The sequence below is a fragment of the Sceloporus undulatus genome, chromosome 6 (assembly GCF_019175285.1).
Source record: "Sceloporus undulatus isolate JIND9_A2432 ecotype Alabama chromosome 6, SceUnd_v1.1, whole genome shotgun sequence".
Taxonomy (NCBI): Eukaryota; Metazoa; Chordata; class Lepidosauria; order Squamata; family Phrynosomatidae; genus Sceloporus; species Sceloporus undulatus.
The window spans coordinates 120,786,528-120,804,077 of NC_056527.1; the positions used below are offsets into that span (position 1 = coordinate 120,786,528).

Genomic DNA, 17,550 nt, shown 5'->3' on the forward strand with positions numbered 1-17,550 from the left:
TTATATTTGACCCAATTGCATTTTCTTGCTGCAAAATAAAATAAAACAACCCACTTGTGGTTCACATTGACAAACGAATCACTTCAAAATGGGCCCGCTCCAGCCAGCCGAAGGGCAAATTGAAATTGATTCTGACCCACATCTGGTTCACACTTGAGCAGAATCGATTTATCCAAAAAGAGGTGGAAAAAATCAGGGTCAAAAAGACGTGAGTTAAATGGGTCTAGTGCCGCCACCCCTCTCTGAATTGCTTCAGCAAATCGATTCAAGTGGGAACCAGCCTCATTTGAACCAGTTCAAACCAATTTGTGATCTGGTTTAAGAGATAATGGGAATCAGGCCTAGGATTCAAATCCTGGCTCAGCCATGTAAACCCTCTGGGTAGCCTTGGGTGAGTCACAATGGCAAACCTCCTCTGGAGAAACCAGTCAAGAAAACCCCTTGATAGGGTTGCCTTAGTCCAAGTCCAAGTCAGAGTTCGAGTCCAACAAGCTATGAACTCCACTATTCCATAGGATGGAGCTGCAGCATTCAAAGTGGTGTCAAACCACATTGTTTCTGCAATGCCGATGCACCCTGAGATGGGCTCTTTCTGTGAAACGGAGGGAGAGGCACCCTTCCTCCTTGGTTCCCAACCCCCGGCCAGTTAATAGACACATGGGCAACCCCACTTCTCTTTACCCATAAGCATCCCCAGTGACAGACATGATCCCAACTCCGCATGGAGCCAAACTCTCCCAGAATTGCTTCCTCACATTTTTTTTTGCAGAAAGTGGGCTCAAAATAACATAAGACATTCCCCGGTTGGGGAGTGCATGCGCAATGCGGAAAGGCAGACGTCAGCGTCGCCGCCTCCCTCCCTGGAGAAGGAAGCATGTGCTGAATGGCACGCCTGCAAAATGCAACGGGCTGAGAAAATCGAAGAGACACATTCGTCCAGGGATGCAAAGGCAGTTATATAAGCACCGGCAAGGGTTAAAACACTGCCCTTGCTTTTGATAACCAGCTGCTGCCAACTAAGGCATCCACTGACCAGGCCAAAAATGCAGCTGGATGCCTTACAGGTTCCTGGGTTAGGAAAGCGGCTTGGAAAGGCATCCATATATTCTGCTATAGAAGAGGAGAGGCCAAGAAACTCCACGCTGCAAGGGACAATTGTCATAGGCATGGCCCAGGAAGTCAATGATAGCAGGTTGCTTTCGTAATCAGAATTGGTGAGTCTGCTCCAGGTTTTATTCCAGATTTTATAGGAACTATCCAAGGTGCATCCAGAAACACAATCCTGCAAACCAGCATTTTGGATAGTTCCTTTAATGTCTGAATTAAGACTTGGAATGGATTCACTGTCCCCCTGATAAAGAAGCCATTTATATGGACTGAAATGGAGACAAAACCCCAGCTGGAATCAGTGGTTCCCAACTTTTGGTCCTCCGTTTGTCTTAGACTACAACTCCCAGAAGCCCCAGACAACTTGGCCAACAGCAATTATAAGAAAGATGATGGAACAATATCTTAATGCAACCCAGATGTTGCATTATTATCAATTTATGATAAGATTAGACATATTCAAGCTATTAAGGATCTGAGTACAAAATTAGCAACAGCAACAAGATTAATAATGAACCAAGAAAATGGAAGATTCAAGGTTTTTACTGAATGGAGGAGTGGTATAAAGAAGTTTGGGACATTGCTAATAACAATAAATTAACATGTAGACTTAAAGGTAAAAAAGGACCATGGAAAAGTAAGGACTTTGAAGATGTATGGAAGAAATGTTCAGAATATGTTTTTGTGGGGGTTTTGTTTAAAGGAAAAGGGGGGTCTATATCTCGATGAGAGTCATTGCAATTTTGGCAAATGGATTAATTAAATGGTATATATGGTCCCATAAAAGGAATCATGGGAGTTGAAGTCCAAATCATCCGGAAGACCAAAGGTTGGGAACTACTGAACTAGACTGCCTTCTGCATAACGGAGTGAAAGAGAATCCGCAACATCTCTTCGACCAAATATTACTGTATATATTCAACTATAGGTCGCTCTCATGTATAAGTCTAGGGTTGGTTCGGGGGCCAAATGTATGGATTTTGATATGATGACCCATGGATAAGTTGAGCGTAAAACTTTGGAGCATGTACCAAAGGCTCTAAAGGACTATGCAAAGGAAAACAATGCCAAAGAAATTACAAAATGTCAGCAGGCATAACTGTTTGTGCTCACCCCAAAGGCTGAGATGGTACCCCATATATATATACAGTATATATATATATATATATATATATATATATATATATGGGTTAAAGTACAGTACCTACACTGACTCACAGATAAGTCGACTCAGGTCTTTTTGGGTAAATTAAAAAATTATCTTAAAGCACTCTTATTATGAGAATAACCAACAACACACATTAAACAGCCAAGATCAAACAACGGGGGGGGGGGGGGGGGGTGTTTGCATAGCTGCAGAGAGAGTAGAACAGGTTTGCTTGCATATGGAAAGTAAGCACTTTGGCAACTGGACGTCAGAATTGCTGGTGCAGAGCGACCTCTAGTGTTTCATAGTGGTCTTCCCATACAAAAAGCCCCATGGAAAAAGTAAAGTGGGGTCAGAGGGTTTTAATTCTATAGTGTGGTGACACCCTTCGTGTGGTGCTCAAACCACAACATCACACTGGCTCTACATATTTTAAAATTAAATATTTAAATAATGAGGTTTTACATATATATATATATGTGTGTGTGTGTGTAAAGTCCAATGATAATATATTGGAGCACTGTCCCTTTCTGCCTCTGGGCCTTTAAGGGCGGCCCCAGAGTCCCAGGTGTGTGGCTTCCCATCCCTTGCAAAGGCCTCATCAGGGCAGGTTGGGCTCACCTGGCCAGAAGGAGCCCATCTTCTTCTCCCTTTTCCATAGCTGAAGTGAAGCAAAGGCTACCCTCAACCCTTCCAGGTCTCAGGTGAGCTCTTCCATTTGCACCCTTTGCATGAATGTTGTGCATTTTACTTGACTAATAAAGGTATCCCTGTTTTGTGGGTTTGGGGTGTCATTGTACTTTGCTACCTGGCCAACGCAGCTACTTTGCACCTTTCCTTCAACCAGCTCCAGAGGAAGCTGGGTTGCTTCCAACTCCAAAGGCTCCCTACTACACCCTTTGGTTTAAAAATTAAGAAATAATAATAATTGTAAGCCACTCTGATAGCTTTTAGGACTGAAGGGCAGGGTATAAGTACTCTAATAGATAGATGGATAGATAGCCAAATCCTGCTTTGGTCCTGGCTTCCACCTGGTTCTCCATGTCAGCCTCTTCACACAGCATTCAGTAGGTTTTTCTCTGTCAGAAACAACCATTCCATGGTGGCTCATTCATGCACCCAGGTCACTCCTCATTCAGTGACAGTTTTTACACTAGTTGCAAAACCTGTGTTTGTTGCCTTGCTTAATTTGTGCTGCCAAAATGGGTTAATTCTCCTGTTCTTCTCTTGTTGTCACCAAAGTGGCCTCATAAATGCTGCCCTTTTGCTTCATAGACGCTCCATGTGTCTTGTTTCCCAACTGTTCATTTGCAGTTGTGTTGTTTTTCCCAGTTGTGTCCACTTGCACACTTAACCCAGGGAGCGAAGATGTCCCGGCCAGGCCCCGGTGTGGACCCCCAGCCTCCTCCGCCTCTGCTCTCCTTGGCTCCCCCACCGGAGGTCCTGGGCAAGATCCTGAGCGAGCAGTTTGGGCCCTTGCCTTTCATGGCCCCCATCACCCGCATGAAGAAGAAGCCCTCCGGACACTACTTCCCCACCGAAAACCGGGAGCAGGTCCTGGGCAGGAGGCGGGCCGCCAACGCCAAGGAGAGGGAGCGGGTAAGAGGGGAAGGGGCAGCCTCGCCTCGAAGGCCAAGGGTGGGCATCCTTTGGCAAGTGCATGTGCCTGGCACCCAAAACAGGTGACTTGGGGACTGAGTGCCAGCATTTCTGGAAGATGCTCAGAGCTATAATTAAAAAAGTAATTTTCTAGAGCTCCTGTAGCAAAAGAGCTTCTGGATTCTTGGTCTCAAATGTACATATATTATAAATGAAATGGCTATAGAACTAAAACTAATCCCAGATCATCATGCCAAGTATCTATCCGTCCATCTGTCTGTCCGTCTGTCTATCCATCTATCACCCATACATCCTTCTAACTATACATCTATCTATCTATCTATCTATCTATCTATCTATCTATCTATCCATCCATCCATCCTTCCTTTAACAGTCCTTCTATCTATCTGTCTTCTATCATCTCCAGGTAATGATAAGCAAATCTGGGATTTGTAGTTTTGTGAGATGATTGTCCTTCTCTGTCAGAGAGCCATGGCAGTTAAAGGGGTCTCAAAGTGCATTATTTCTGCAGTGCAGACACAGCCTTAGTCAACATACTTTGGGAACTGTAGTTCAGAGGAGCGTGCTAATGCTCTCCAGAAGAGAACTCTAAGTATGTCTCTACAAACTACAACTCCCAGGACTTCCTAGGATGAGGCCATGGCATTTGAGGAGGCATCAAATTGCTTTAAGAGTAAAGAAAATATATATTTAGGAGTAACTATATTGGCTTTGAAGACGCCAATAAACGTTCAAAGCTAAATGTATTTTGTCTCTATTGACCTGATAAAGGTATCATTCTGATGTGTGTTTTGGCTTTTGTTATATTAAAAGGCTAAGGGAGGTTTATGAGCCAAACTAAAATTGTTAAATGCCAAGCCATACTAGTGGATATGAGATGACTGACATAGAGAAGTAGTTTTTCAACACTTGCTTAAGTTTAAACATGGCCATTTAATATTAAATGATCCAAATTAAAATGGAATTTCAGATATTTATTTGAGGCACTTGATTTGCCGGTAGCATTTCCAGCAAATGGCCACCATTCCCCACTGGTTTCCTAAAAATAATGCTCATAAATGTCAAGATTGCTTATTTAAAAGACCATTAAAACCCTCCCAAGCGGTGTGCTGCTGCCCATTATGGCTCCAGGCTCCTTAATGGGAGGAAATGGCGGCTGTTTCCAGGATCCAAGTGGCCAGTTGCCACCTGTTGAAGGAAGCCTTTCTCCAAAGGTTGGAAAGTCACCTTGGGCCAATAATCCCCTTGGATTCAGCAATAAAATAGCTCTAATGCATTTAAAGTGAAGCTCTTATCAGAATATCAGCTTGACTAAATGTTGACTCTAGATAGCTTGGGCAAACATGGTCCTGGTTAAATATTAGGACTTGGTCAGCCGTCTCTTCTAAGCCGGACCATAGGAGCTGCACCAGGCTTTGGCTGGAGACGGATGGAGCTACTCACCAGAGACGAATACCATTTTAAAAGAGAATTAACTGTTTGGGATGTGTGCAGATGCTCCGTCAATATCCATCTTTGGCAGGTCTTTGCATTTGCTGTCTCCAGATCTGCTCAACAATAAGCGAAATGCAATAATGCAATAAGAAAACAATAAGACAAAATGTGTGCACATCAAGCCATTTCCAGCACCTTTAAAAGTCTTTTGACTTCAGCCTTAGTCACTATTTAACCAGAAAACATTTTTCTTATTAAAATAAAACAGGAACATTTGCTCTGTATCACCAATTGCAAAACCAGATTTGGGCTCTCTGCAGATTTTTAATGTTATGGCTTTTCCTCCAGCCTCTTGAGGCCCAAGAGCTCTCTAGTTGAACATTCAAAGTTCCTCACCCTAAACTACAAATCCCAGGATTCCATGGGAAGTTGCCATGGCAACTGAAGTGGAATCATACCACTATATGTGTAGGGAGACATAGAGCTAGACTGGATAGACTAAGGGGTCTCTGACTCATCCTAAGGCAGGCTGCATCCGCACTGCAGAAATAATCTAGTTTGACACCACTTTAACTGCCATGGCTCAATGCTATGGGATTATGAGAATTTCTGATTGCAAAGCTCTGGTGCCACAGCAAGCTACCATTCCCAGAAGTCCATAGCACTGAGCCATGGCAGTTAAAGTGGTGTCAAACCAGACTATTTCTCCAGTTTAGATGCAGCCCCACTGTCTTATGTCCCTCTGTTCTGACGAAAGCTCTCAGAGATGTGGATGTCTTCTGCTTTTCCTCCCCCCAAAAACAGATAAGGAACTTGAACAGTGGTTTTTCCAAGCTCAAGTCCATCGTGCCGCTTATTCCGAAGGACCGGAAGCCCAGTAAGGTCGACATGCTGAAGGCGGCCACCGAATACATCCGCCTGTTGCGCTTGATTTTGGAAGAAACCGGAGGGCTTGAGGTACGAACGGAACTGGCGTTGCAGCTCAGCTTATTAATTTTATCATTTTCATCATATTAATTTATTTGAAGCAAAACATTCTTCCAGCAAGGAGTCCTTTGGGCCAATGCCCAAAGAGATTGTAATTTGGGGGATATACTCCAAGGTTTCCCATTTTCTCATGTGAAAGATGGTGTAAGCGGATGGAAAACTTTTGCTTCTCTTGCACCCAAGGTGCTTTGGAAAGGATCTCTCATTATATACAAATTTGCAAATACAGGGATTCTGAAATCCAAAATATTTCTAGTCCTAATCATTTTGAAAAACAGAGATTCAACCTGTACACATGCACACATTTCTTGCCCTGAGACCTGGCAATCCTAGCAACAACTTGTGCCAAAACAATGTGTTGAGACCACTTTAGCTGCCCAGGCTCAATGCTAGAGTATTCTGGGAAGTATACTTTTGTGAGACATTTAGCCTTCTCTGACAGAGAGCTCTAGCATCACAATAAACTACAATTCCCAGGATCCCATAGCACTGAGTCAGAGTAGTTCAAGCGGTACCAAATTGGATTATTTCTGCAGTGTGTTTTACACCTGCAGCTGCATTTCTACACTTTATGGAAAGGTTCGCTTTGACTGAAGTGCCGACAATACTCCATGTGTTGCCTAGGGACTTGGAAAAACCATGTCCAGCGTTGGGCCTGAGCAGGGCCAGCAAAGCTATTTTGCTGAGTACCTTTTCTGTCTTATTACTAGGTGGAGGATTCACCAGCTCACCCTTCTCCTGAGCCCGATTTGGTGCCAGGAGCGATGGAGGAAAGCTTGCCGGGCAATGCCCCATCCCAAAGATCCAGCTGCTACATCAAGACGGAGAACGGCATGGAAGTGGTTTGGACAAACCAGGTGGTGGACGCCGCTGCGTGTCCGTGGGGGCAAACGCTCCTGCCGGCGTATGTGGGGATTGTGGAGCTCCACAAAAACGGATAACCGGTAAGGGTTTCTCCAGCATGCGCAAAGCACCTTCCCTTTCATTGCATGGCTGATGGGCCAGGAGGAAACTGGCCTCAGAGCTCCTGTTAATTCAAAGCTGTAGCCATGTTAGTCTGGAAAATCAGGCTGCAGAGGGATCTTGTAGCAACTTTGCAACCAACTGAGAAAAAAGAAGTTGGTAGCATGAGCTTTCATAGACTGGAGCCTACTTTTCCAGATGCATCTGAAGAAGTGGCTCAGGGATTCTCAACCTTCCTAATGCCATGACCCTTTAATACAGTTCCTCATGTTGTGGTGACTCCCAATCATAAAATTGTGGTGTCTCGGTTCCTAAGACCATCAGAAATAGGTTTTCCGATGGTCTTAGGTGACCCCTGGGAAAGGGTTGTTTGACCCCCAAAGGGGTTGCGACGCACAGATTGAGAACTGCTGAAGTAGCCTTAGGAAATCTCATGAGACCAACAAGCCAGCTTTTCCACCTTTGGAGTCCGGCTTCTTAATCCCAGCTGCTCATTCTTGTAGGTTGTCTGTGCTAGAAAGAAACTTCTAATGTCAGTTTTCCCTGTTTTTAGTTATTTTACGCTCTATTTTGAGAATGTTTTTTATTTTTGCTCTGTAAAGCCACCTAGAAGCTATGCCTGTGTCTACATCTACACGGTTCCCATAGTTTCCATGGCATGCGTTCCTGGGACCTGTTGTTTGCTGGGATGCTTAGTATCCTTTGTTGGAGAGCTTTAGTTCATTCCCCTGAACTACTGCAGAGAATGCTGAATCCCTCCCAAACTACACTTCCCAGGATTCCTCACAATAGAGCAATGGCTGTTGCAATGGAGCCAAGCCCATGTAACCCGTGTAGCAACAGTTGTGCTCTCTGTTCATGTGCAGCCGTGTGTGTGTGTGTGTGTGTGTGTGTGTGTATACACACACACACACACAATGGTACCAGTAACCAAATTGTCTTTCAGAGCTCCTCTTTTGAACTGGATGAAGGCTAGATGCTTCATGACCAAGGACTGTGGAATGAGACATTCCTTTTTTCCCCATTTGCACCTGTCCTGTTTACAGATCAGTCAATCGGCCAATCAAAAATGAATAAATGTGCAATGCTAAGTGTGCTGGTTTTCCATGTGTACATTCAAATATCTATACAAAATGGATTGCAGAAATAAAGAAAAAAGGACTTCATCATAGCTCCTCGAGATAAATGTGCTTTTGTTTGCTGTCAAGTCTGCTTTCAACTATGGCATCCCTATGAATGAGAGCCCTTCAGGGCCTGGATGATCCTGCTCTCAGGTCTTGCAAACTCAGAATCACAGACTCATTAGAGTTGGAAGAAACACAGGGCAGCTGTGGCTCCCTTCATTGAATCAATCCACCTGCCATTTGATCTCCCTCTTTTCCGACTGCCTTCCAGTTTACAGATGATGATGATGATGATGATGTTTCCCAATGAGTTGTGTCATCTCATGATGAGTCCATATCATATCAGCTCCAATTTAGCCATTTTACCTTTTGGGGACAGTTCAGGCTTGACTTGCTCCTGAAGCCATTTACTGGTAATTTTGGCAGTCCATGGGATCTGGGCAGCTCTCCTCCAGCACCACAATTCAAATGAGTAGATGGTCTTCTTATCTCCTGTGTTCTTGGTCCAGCTTTCACAACCATGCATGGAAAGCAGAAAGAGATGGTTTCATTGTCAGATAGGAATCAGCATTATGAAGTTCCTGCTAATGTTGAGCTGGAATCTCTTTTCCTATAGCTTGCATCCATTGTCTTGGGTACTATTCCCTGAGGCAGCAGAAAACAAGTTTGCTCCATCCTCAGTGTGACATCCTCCAAATGGGGATATCATGTCCCTTCTTAATCTGCTCTTCTCCAGGCTAAACATCCCCAGCAACTCCCTCAGTCTCTCCTCCTGGGGCTTTATGGTTTCCAGACCCTTCACCATTTTGGTTGGCCTCCTCTGGACACAGTCCCGGCTTCTCAGCATCCTTTTGGGACTCTGGGGCCCAGAACCAGACACAGGGTCATTCCAGGTGAGGCTGAGCAAAGCAGAAGAGAGGGTCCCTGTCACTTCCCTGGGTCTTTTGGCCCTGACCTTTCCAAGGCCCACTGGAAGACCACCACCCTGTTTATCCAAAGAAAGCTGGGGGGGGGTATTATTATTATTATTAAGCTTTATTTATAAAGCACTATTAATTTACACAGCGCTATACATACGGTCAGTGAAAAATAGAATAAACTAAAGTAAATCTGCCTGTGGTGTAAATTCTACAAAACTAATTAAATGTAACACATATTCATACATATTAAGATTTAAATCATAAAATATAGCAGGCAACAAACAGAAATAAACCTAGGGAGGAAGGAAGGAAGGGAAAAAAAGGAAAAAGGAGGTGGGTAGTTAGGCGGGTGTTGGGTCTCTGGTATCCACCGGACCTTGGTGAGAAGGGTGGGTTGCGTCCCTCGCCCCCCAAAAGCAAAGGGATGCCCTTCCATGCCCCACAGCAGCAGCAGCAGCAGCAGCAATGCTGGGCGAGGTCTCTTTGGGTACCCTTCCTTCTCTGGTGCCCTTCTCCAGCCATTGCCCTTGCCCTTCTCTGCCCAAAGGGGGCGCCTTGGCGTCGGAGGGCGTGGCCCCTTTTGTCACCGCTCTCCCTCCCTCCCCTCTTCGTTTGGCAGTCCTGGATGCAGCGTCCGCCTGGAGCATCCTCCTCCTCCTCCTCCTGCATCTTCGCCTGCATCCTTTCCCGCATCCTCTCCAAGGCGCGCAGCAGGAGCAGGAGCCTCTCCGTCGTCGGTGTCTTTCCTTCTTCTCCTCTTCCTCCTAAGAACCAGGCTCTGGGGGGGGGTCTGCTTGAGCCCAAGAGGGTCCCGGGGGGGGGGGCGAGGCGGGCATGGCGCCGCGGATGCTGGGCAGGCTGATGCTGGGCAGAGGAAGAGGCGGAGGAGGAGGATGATGATGACGATGCCCTGAGCAGGTAAGGGTGGCCTTCCAGGGCCTCGATACCCCCTGCGTCCCCGGCCCAAGGAGGGGAAGGAGGCAAGGCTTCCGAGGGTCTTCTCTAGGAAGGAAGGGGGCCTCTGGCATGGAGAAGGGCACCCTTTCATTTACACCTGGGCAAGAGAAGAAGAATTGGGTGGGGGAGATGCTTACCAGCCCCTTCTGCAGCAAAACCAAAGCCCCCTCCCTGCCTCCCTCCCTGCCCTTTTTTGGAACCATCCCTTTCCTTGCGGCTTCTTGGGGGCACGATAGTCCCTGTTGCATGGAGGGGATGCAGTGGGTTGTTGCTGTGTCAGGAGAAGATGGACCCCTGGCTTGGCACTCCCTGCCATGGTTTTGGCGTCTTGCAAGGGCTGAAGAAAACCCAGGCCCCCACCCAGCTGCCACAGAGAGAGAGAGAGAGAGAGAGCAGGTCTTTTGCAACCTGGCAAGGAAGGGTGGGGGCTAATCCTGCCCCTGGTCCCTGGCTGGGCCGTTGCATGGCATCGGCCTTGGCCTTGGCATCCCTCTGCCCCCAGCCAAGGCTGCTGAGCTCCTCCTTTGGGAGACCTGGGGCTCTTTGGTCTCTGGGGGTGTCCTTTCGTCTCCTAGGCAGCCATGGCAACAACACACTCAGTTGCTTGCTTATTGTTGTTGTTATTATTATCTGGGTGATTGGGAAGTGGTTGCAAAAACCTGAGCAGGCCAGGTGTGTGTCTGTCTGTGTGTGTGTGTGCTCTCTATGGAAGATGTACAGCCTTGTTGTGTTCAGAGGCAGTGTTTGCCTGGGAATCAGGGAAGGAGAAGAGCAAAAGGAGCCTTGTCACACCTCTAAGGCCAGATGGTTTATTTTGGCACAAGCTTTCGTGGCCCCGCAGCTCCCTTTTGCAGAGGAATGTGAACGCAAGAAACCTTGTGATGTCCAAACATTAAAACCAAAGGCCTTCATACCACCTTGAAGCCCATTTTGGGAGAAAGACGGGATATAAATCCCTTTAATAATAAATAAATAAATAAATAAATAAAATCCTCTCCCTGCCCAACTCTGTATAGTGTTTTATCTTTCTAAACTGTATTTTATTGTTTTAATATGCAATCTATTTTAATACTGTAATGATTTAATTACATTGTAATGTACAACATTTCAATGTTTTTTTTTAATATTGTGAGCCGCTCTTGAGTCCCATTTCTGGAGAAAGAGCAGGATACAAATAAATAAATATAATAATAATAATAATAATAATAATAATATTCCAGAGTGCAGAGAGGAAAGGATGCTTGCCTTTGGCCTCTTCCTTGCCCAAAGGCTCCACCTGGGCTTCTGGCCTCCTCTTGGCTCTGTGCCTCCATCCCTTTCTCTTTTGTCCTCTTCCTCTCCATTCCCTCCCTTCTCTCTGTGTACAAGGTCTGGCATTTTTGGCTCACCTCTCTTTTTTAAAAACCCCTTCAAAGGGGTGTCATGAGTCACACAGTCCTTGTTGTTCAGCAAATCCTAACACGCCCAGCAAGGCTGCACATAGATGCCATCCTCCCTCATGAGCTTCCCTTCCAAAACAAGTCCATTTTCCCTTCCCTGGAGGTTAATTGCATCACCTGACTCTGCTGCTGCTGCTGGGTTAGCAATGTTTATGGTTGCCCCAGTTGTCCTGGGGCTCAAATGGCAGAGAGGATGCCAGCCATTCTCTGAAGATGCCAGCCACAAATGCTGGCGAAACATCAGGAATAAACTCTTCTAGAACATGGCCACAGAGCCCCAAAAAACCCACAAAAAGCAACAGGGAGGATGCTGCTCTTCTCAGAAAAATGGGGGCCATGCAGGATTTCTCTGGAATCCAAAAAGGGTTCAAGGGTGGGCCTTGTGGGTTTCATCCCTGGCATTGCGTACTTGTTTATGTGGCACCCTTCCCCTAGTTTGCCTGGACCACCCTTCTTTTGGGAAAGCAGACAAAGAAAAACAGGCACTATTGAGTTTTCTGAAAGCATCCAGGGTGGTTATTTGGCTTTTAAATGGGTGTGCATTGCTTAATGTCAATGTACACAAAAATGTGGCATTTGGGCCACCCGCACTCCCATTTGGAGGCATTTTTGATGGCTCATTTTGGAGAGTTTGGGGGCTGAAACTTGCACCCCCCCTTAGGCCCTTTTGCCTAGGCTTGGCTAGTTTGCCAGCTGTGCCCCTTCCCTGGAAAGCTGGGTTTGGCCATGTTGTTGTTGTTGTTGTTGTTGTTGTTGTTGTTGTTGTTTCTTCAAGTAGGAGCCCCTGCGGCAAACCTATCATGGAGTTCACTAGGCAAGATTTATTCTGAGAAGGTTTACCATTACCTGAGTCCTAGTCCAACACGGCAACTACTTCTCCAAACTGGCTCCAAAAATAGGATTGTCTTGTTAAGGCTTAGGAAGGTTCGCCATGGCCTTCCTTTGAGGCTGAGAGTCTGACCAACGCAAGGAGACCAAATGGGCTTCTGTGGCTGAGCAGGGATTTGAACCCTGGTCTCCCAGAGTATTAGTCCAACAGCCAAGCCATGATGCCACACTCAGGCTCTCTACCTCCTTATTAGACTACTCTGGGTGCATCTACACTGCAAAATAACACAGTTTGGCACCACTTTTGACTGCTATGGCTTCATCCTACAGAATCCTAGGATTTGTCACTTTTGTGACTTGCCAGCACTCTTTGGCAGAGAACGCTAAAGACTTGTCAAACTGCAAATCCCAGGATTCGATAGGCTGGAGCTATAGCACTTAAAGTGGTGTCAAACTGCATTATTTCTACAGTGCAGATACAGCCTATAATACATTGGAGGTGCCCTTGACGGGTGTTTAGAAGCTACAGCAAGTGCAAATGGCGGAGTCAAGCGGGTTTCCTGGCCGAGCTGGGAATCGAACCCAAACGTTTGTTTCTGTTTTGATGTTATGCTGTGCCTTAATGGCAGATTGCCTGGCAGCCCTGCTGGGCAGAGAAGCAATTAATAAATACTTTTAATGCTGCTAATAAATAGGTCTGCTGTTTTTGTTTCCACTGGTGAACATTCATTGTGTTCTGTAGCACTCAGTGTAGGACACTGTGTCCTGCAATACATGTGGACTCCTTAAAGGTCTGAGGTCTCCTGCGTCCTTTTAAATAAACAAGAACCAATGGCAAGGTTGGGCTGCCTGTTGAGAAGCTAGAAACACAATGTAATGGATCAGATATTGTCTTTTCCCCCATAGGCCAGAAGCATATGTTCCAACAGTTCCCTTGTTTTCCTGCCTGTTGCTGGTATGTCATTGCTCTGGTTTTGCATTTTATGTTTAGGAAAGAGAGAATGATACCACCAAGTCCGGTGGATTGCTGTTGTGTGCCTTATGAAGACCCTATCCTAGAGTTTTCTTAGCAAGGGTTGTTCAATGGAGGCTGAGAGATTGTGACTTGCCTAAGGTCTCCCAATGGGTTTCATGACCAAGCTGGGAATTGAACCCTGGTCTCCAGAATTGTAGTACAACTTTCAAGCCACTGCTCCACATTGGCTCAGGTTCAGTGGAACTTTACTGTTAAAGGCATGTGCTGCTAAAGAATCCAGCCACTGTAACCTTTTCAGGGATGACCAAAGAAGCAAGAGAACGCAAAGGAATCACAGGATCATAGGGCTAGAAGAGACCCCCAAGGGCCACCTAGTCTCAACCCATTCTGCCTTGCAAGAATACAAAACCAAAGCACTCCCAACCGATGGCCATCTGGCGACGATTCTGTGTTCATTTGCTTTTGAGTAAACTCACTCTTTACAGTGGACTGCCTCAGAAGGTAGTAAAGTGCAAATGACAGGAAAAAGGATTCCACCTAAATATTAGGAAAAACCTCCGGATGGTAAGAGCTGCTTTGATTGGGTCTTCCTGCATGGCAACATGGGTTTGGACTGGAAGACCTTTGGGGTCCCTTCCAACTCTATGGCTCTATTATTTATTTATTTATTTATTTATTTATTTCTATAGTGCTGTAAATGTATGATTCTAAACTCTCTCCTTCCTCGGAGGCTAAAAGCAGGTCCTTAACCTCCAGCGGAGGTTGGATGGCTGTCTTTCAGGGATGTTTTTGTTGTAGATTCTCTCCTCACTTTTCCTCTTTATCCTCATCTTATTTCAGTTGCTGCAAACTGAGTTCCAAATGGGGAAAGTGCTTTGCACTCAATTAACCCAAAGAGGAGGAGAAGGGAAAGAGGAGGCATCCTTCCCAGCAATCTCAGGCAAAAACAAACTGCTGCAGACTCTCCTAGCTTCTCTGGTCTTCCACAGTAATAACTTTTGCCATCTTGACCTCACTCTGGCGCTACTTGCCCACATATATCCCAGGCTTTGTATGTGAAATGTTGGGGGGTATGAGATGGTTCAAACAGGTGACTCTTGGGATTCCTTCCAACACTGTGATTCTCAGACTTTTGTGGAAAAGGGAGCATTGGGGCCTGCTAGGACTCAAGGCAGCTTGCACAAATTAAAGCAAATGCAGATTAAAGCACATACAAAGACATAAACTGAAAAAGGGCAGAAGGTTATTGTTACAATTTAATTAAACTTTCTGTACAATTACAACCTTTGATAAACATCTATTAAAATGTCTGAAGAGCATGCTATCAAAAGCACTTGCAGTCGGTTCCAAAAAAGCTGTGGAAATAGAGAAGCTTTCAGTCGCCGGAGGAAAGAGAGCAAAAGGGAGCCAGCCCAGCCTCCTTAGGAAGGGCCCCCAACACCTGGAGCAGCCACCAAGAAGGCCCTCTCCTGGGTTGCTTCCTCCAGAGCAAAGGGCACCCCTGCATCTTGACTGTTGCATTTTAGCAGAGATTTGCAACTTATGATTTAAGGCACCTGTGGCTTTAGATTTGAATTGCCCATGATTTTACATTTCTGATTGCAGACATTTGGGGCTTTGACCGGGTGGCTTTCTGATTTACTGCCCGGAGTATTTCTGAGGAAGGGAGGGATATAAATCAAATGAAGAACAACCGAGGAGAAAACATACTTTCTAGCACCGAGGCCACAAGTTTGTGGCAGAAGAAAGTCTAGGGGAAGGATGAGTCCTGGTGCCCTTTCACATGACACAGTTGTAGCACTACAATTCCACTTTAGCGCCCATGGCTCCATCCTATGGAGATGCCAATTAGGGAGGAATATTGAGTATTCCCAGCCAGAGGGCTCTAGTTGCACCTCTCCAGACTCCAAATCCCAAGACTCCATGCAATGCGGGCAAGGGCATTAAACTGGAATTGTAGTGCTATATCTCTCTAGTATGGAAGGGCCCCATTGCTAGTCATGTTGTGACCAGCAGAATCTGAGAAAGGGCTAGCCTGTCTGTGGAGCTGGTACATCCATTCTGGGTTTTAGTACGAAGTGTAAATGAGCCACCTGCTTTTGAGATAGGACTGAGCATCTTGGAAAATTCAGAATCAAACCTAGAATGGAGGCAGAATGGAAGCCACTAACTCTTAGCATCTAGCTCTTCTCTAGGTAACCTAGCAATGCTCTTGGAACGGCTGGGAATATTCCTTCCTTCCTTCCTTCCCCAGCCCCAGTCAGTTCCATTTCTCATCTTGTATTCATAGGTGGCTGGTTAGACAGTTTCTTCCTTTTATCTCTATCGCCTTGTCAGTTCTCCCTGAATAAATCATCTTCTTAAACTTGAGGAGGAGGAGCTCTCCCTAAGCTGCAAAAACATCTCTTGGCTCTTGCGGGTTTTGTGTTCTGATCCCCCTATGTAGCTTAGAAAAGCGACTTCTCTGTTTCCATGGTTATGTTCCCTTTTAAATTTGACCGGATGCGAGAGGATGCAACAAGCACGTTTCCAGAAGAGTCCTCTCTCTGTTCTTGGCACTGCTTTTTAAGGTGTGGTTGCCTTTTCTATCGGGTCTGTGACTGCAGCGGCAGCTGGAGGCTCCCACATTCACTTTGGGTTGTAGCCTGGACTTCCAAGGGGTTATTCAAGGTGCTGATGCTATAAATAAATACCTATTCCCAGGCATTTATGTAGCATGCAAACATTGGCATTTTGGAAGAGGTTTGTTTGCTAAAGGTAAGCTACATAAGTCAGGTCTCCCACTGACAGCAAAATAAGGGGGGAAAGGTTTACATTTGCTCCCAAAACATGGAGAACTCAGTGGTGGTTGTAAAAAACCAGCTTCTTATTAGCTTCCCTGCGCAGCCTGATTCTGTCTCTTTGCACCATTTTGCAGAAGGTGCTTTGAAGCAAGAAGGTTCAGGTCTGTCTTCTCTTCCACTCCCAACCTGTCCTTTGGGCCCAGAGAAAATAGGAACAGGGGAATAAGAAGGGCCCAGTTCTTGCTGACGTTCTGCAGAAACCCAATACAGAGACAATGTCACCTCGCTCTCCATTTCTGCCATAATGACGCCATGGTCTTGGCTCTGAGGTTCCTTTGGATTTACGGAGGAGGAACATTAAGAGCAACGACTCAAGGAGCTGAGTCTGTTTAGCTTGGAGAAGTCTGGGAAGGCGCATGGGAGCCATCTTTAGACTTCTGAAGGGAACGCCATTTAGAAGATGGACTCGGCTTGCTTTCTGCCGCTCCAGAGACTAGGCCACAAATCAGTGGGTTCAAGTGACACAAAAAGAGATTCCCCCCAAATATTAGGAAGATCTTCTTGCTTGTAAAGATCTGTTCAACAATAGAAAAGACTGCCTCTGAGAGTGATGGAGTCTCCTTCTTTGGAGATCTTCAAACGGAGGTTGGATAGTCATCTTTCAGGAGTGCTTTAGCTTTGTATTCTGGCATGGCAAAACGGAGCTGGATTACTCCGCCTTTCCAACTCTAAGACTCTATTATTCTATGTCTCTGTGAGGCAGGAAAGCATCTTCATGGGTGTCTGCTGTTAGATCTACCTCTTGACTCTGTTATCCATTTGATTTTATGTCTCAAACGGCACAAAGATGCTTTAAAAAACCCTGACTAAAATTGATTTCTTTGAAACAAATCAGATCAGAAATGGGTCTGTCTGTCAAGGATGTCTTTCAAAAAGAGAATTTGAATGAGAAGAGTAACGGTGGCTGCCACATCAATGGGAAAGGAGGGTGATTTTGATACAGTAACTTGTTATGTTAGGGGTTGTTTTGCATTGCTTTTCAGTGGCTATTCGTTTATTGGCGGCTCCTCTGAGTTCTAGTTTGAACTTTAAAGGAGCTGTCAGAAATGCTGAACCCTATTTAAGGGGTTAGATTTCTTGGAGGGCTCCTCCTTGGATTCTCCTTCCTTGGAAGCTGTCTTTAAACAGAGTCTGGATGGCCATCTGTCAATGGGGATGCTTTGATTGAGAGTTCCTGCATGGAAGAGTGGGGTTGGACTGGACGG

The 17,550-nt window shown here is 45.7% G+C and overlaps 2 protein-coding genes across 2 annotated transcripts in view; both read left to right on the top strand.

The window, feature by feature from the left end:
• Positions 1-3,622: 3,622 nt before the first annotated feature.
• On the top strand, positions 3,623-7,236 carry FIGLA (folliculogenesis specific bHLH transcription factor). Its single transcript, XM_042476714.1, has 3 exons — positions 3,623-3,853; positions 6,113-6,265; positions 7,006-7,236. The coding sequence occupies exons 1-3, from the start codon at positions 3,623-3,625 to the stop codon at positions 7,234-7,236; spliced, it is 615 nt and encodes a 204-aa protein (XP_042332648.1).
• A 2,873-nt stretch (positions 7,237-10,109) lies between these two features.
• The window catches only part of ADD2 (adducin 2), a 44,797-nt gene continuing 37,356 nt past the window's right edge, over positions 10,110-17,550 (top strand). The window contains exon 1 of the mRNA XM_042476781.1: positions 10,110-10,220. The gene's annotated coding sequence lies outside the window, so the exon portion shown is untranslated. The remainder of the gene's footprint in view (positions 10,221-17,550) is intronic.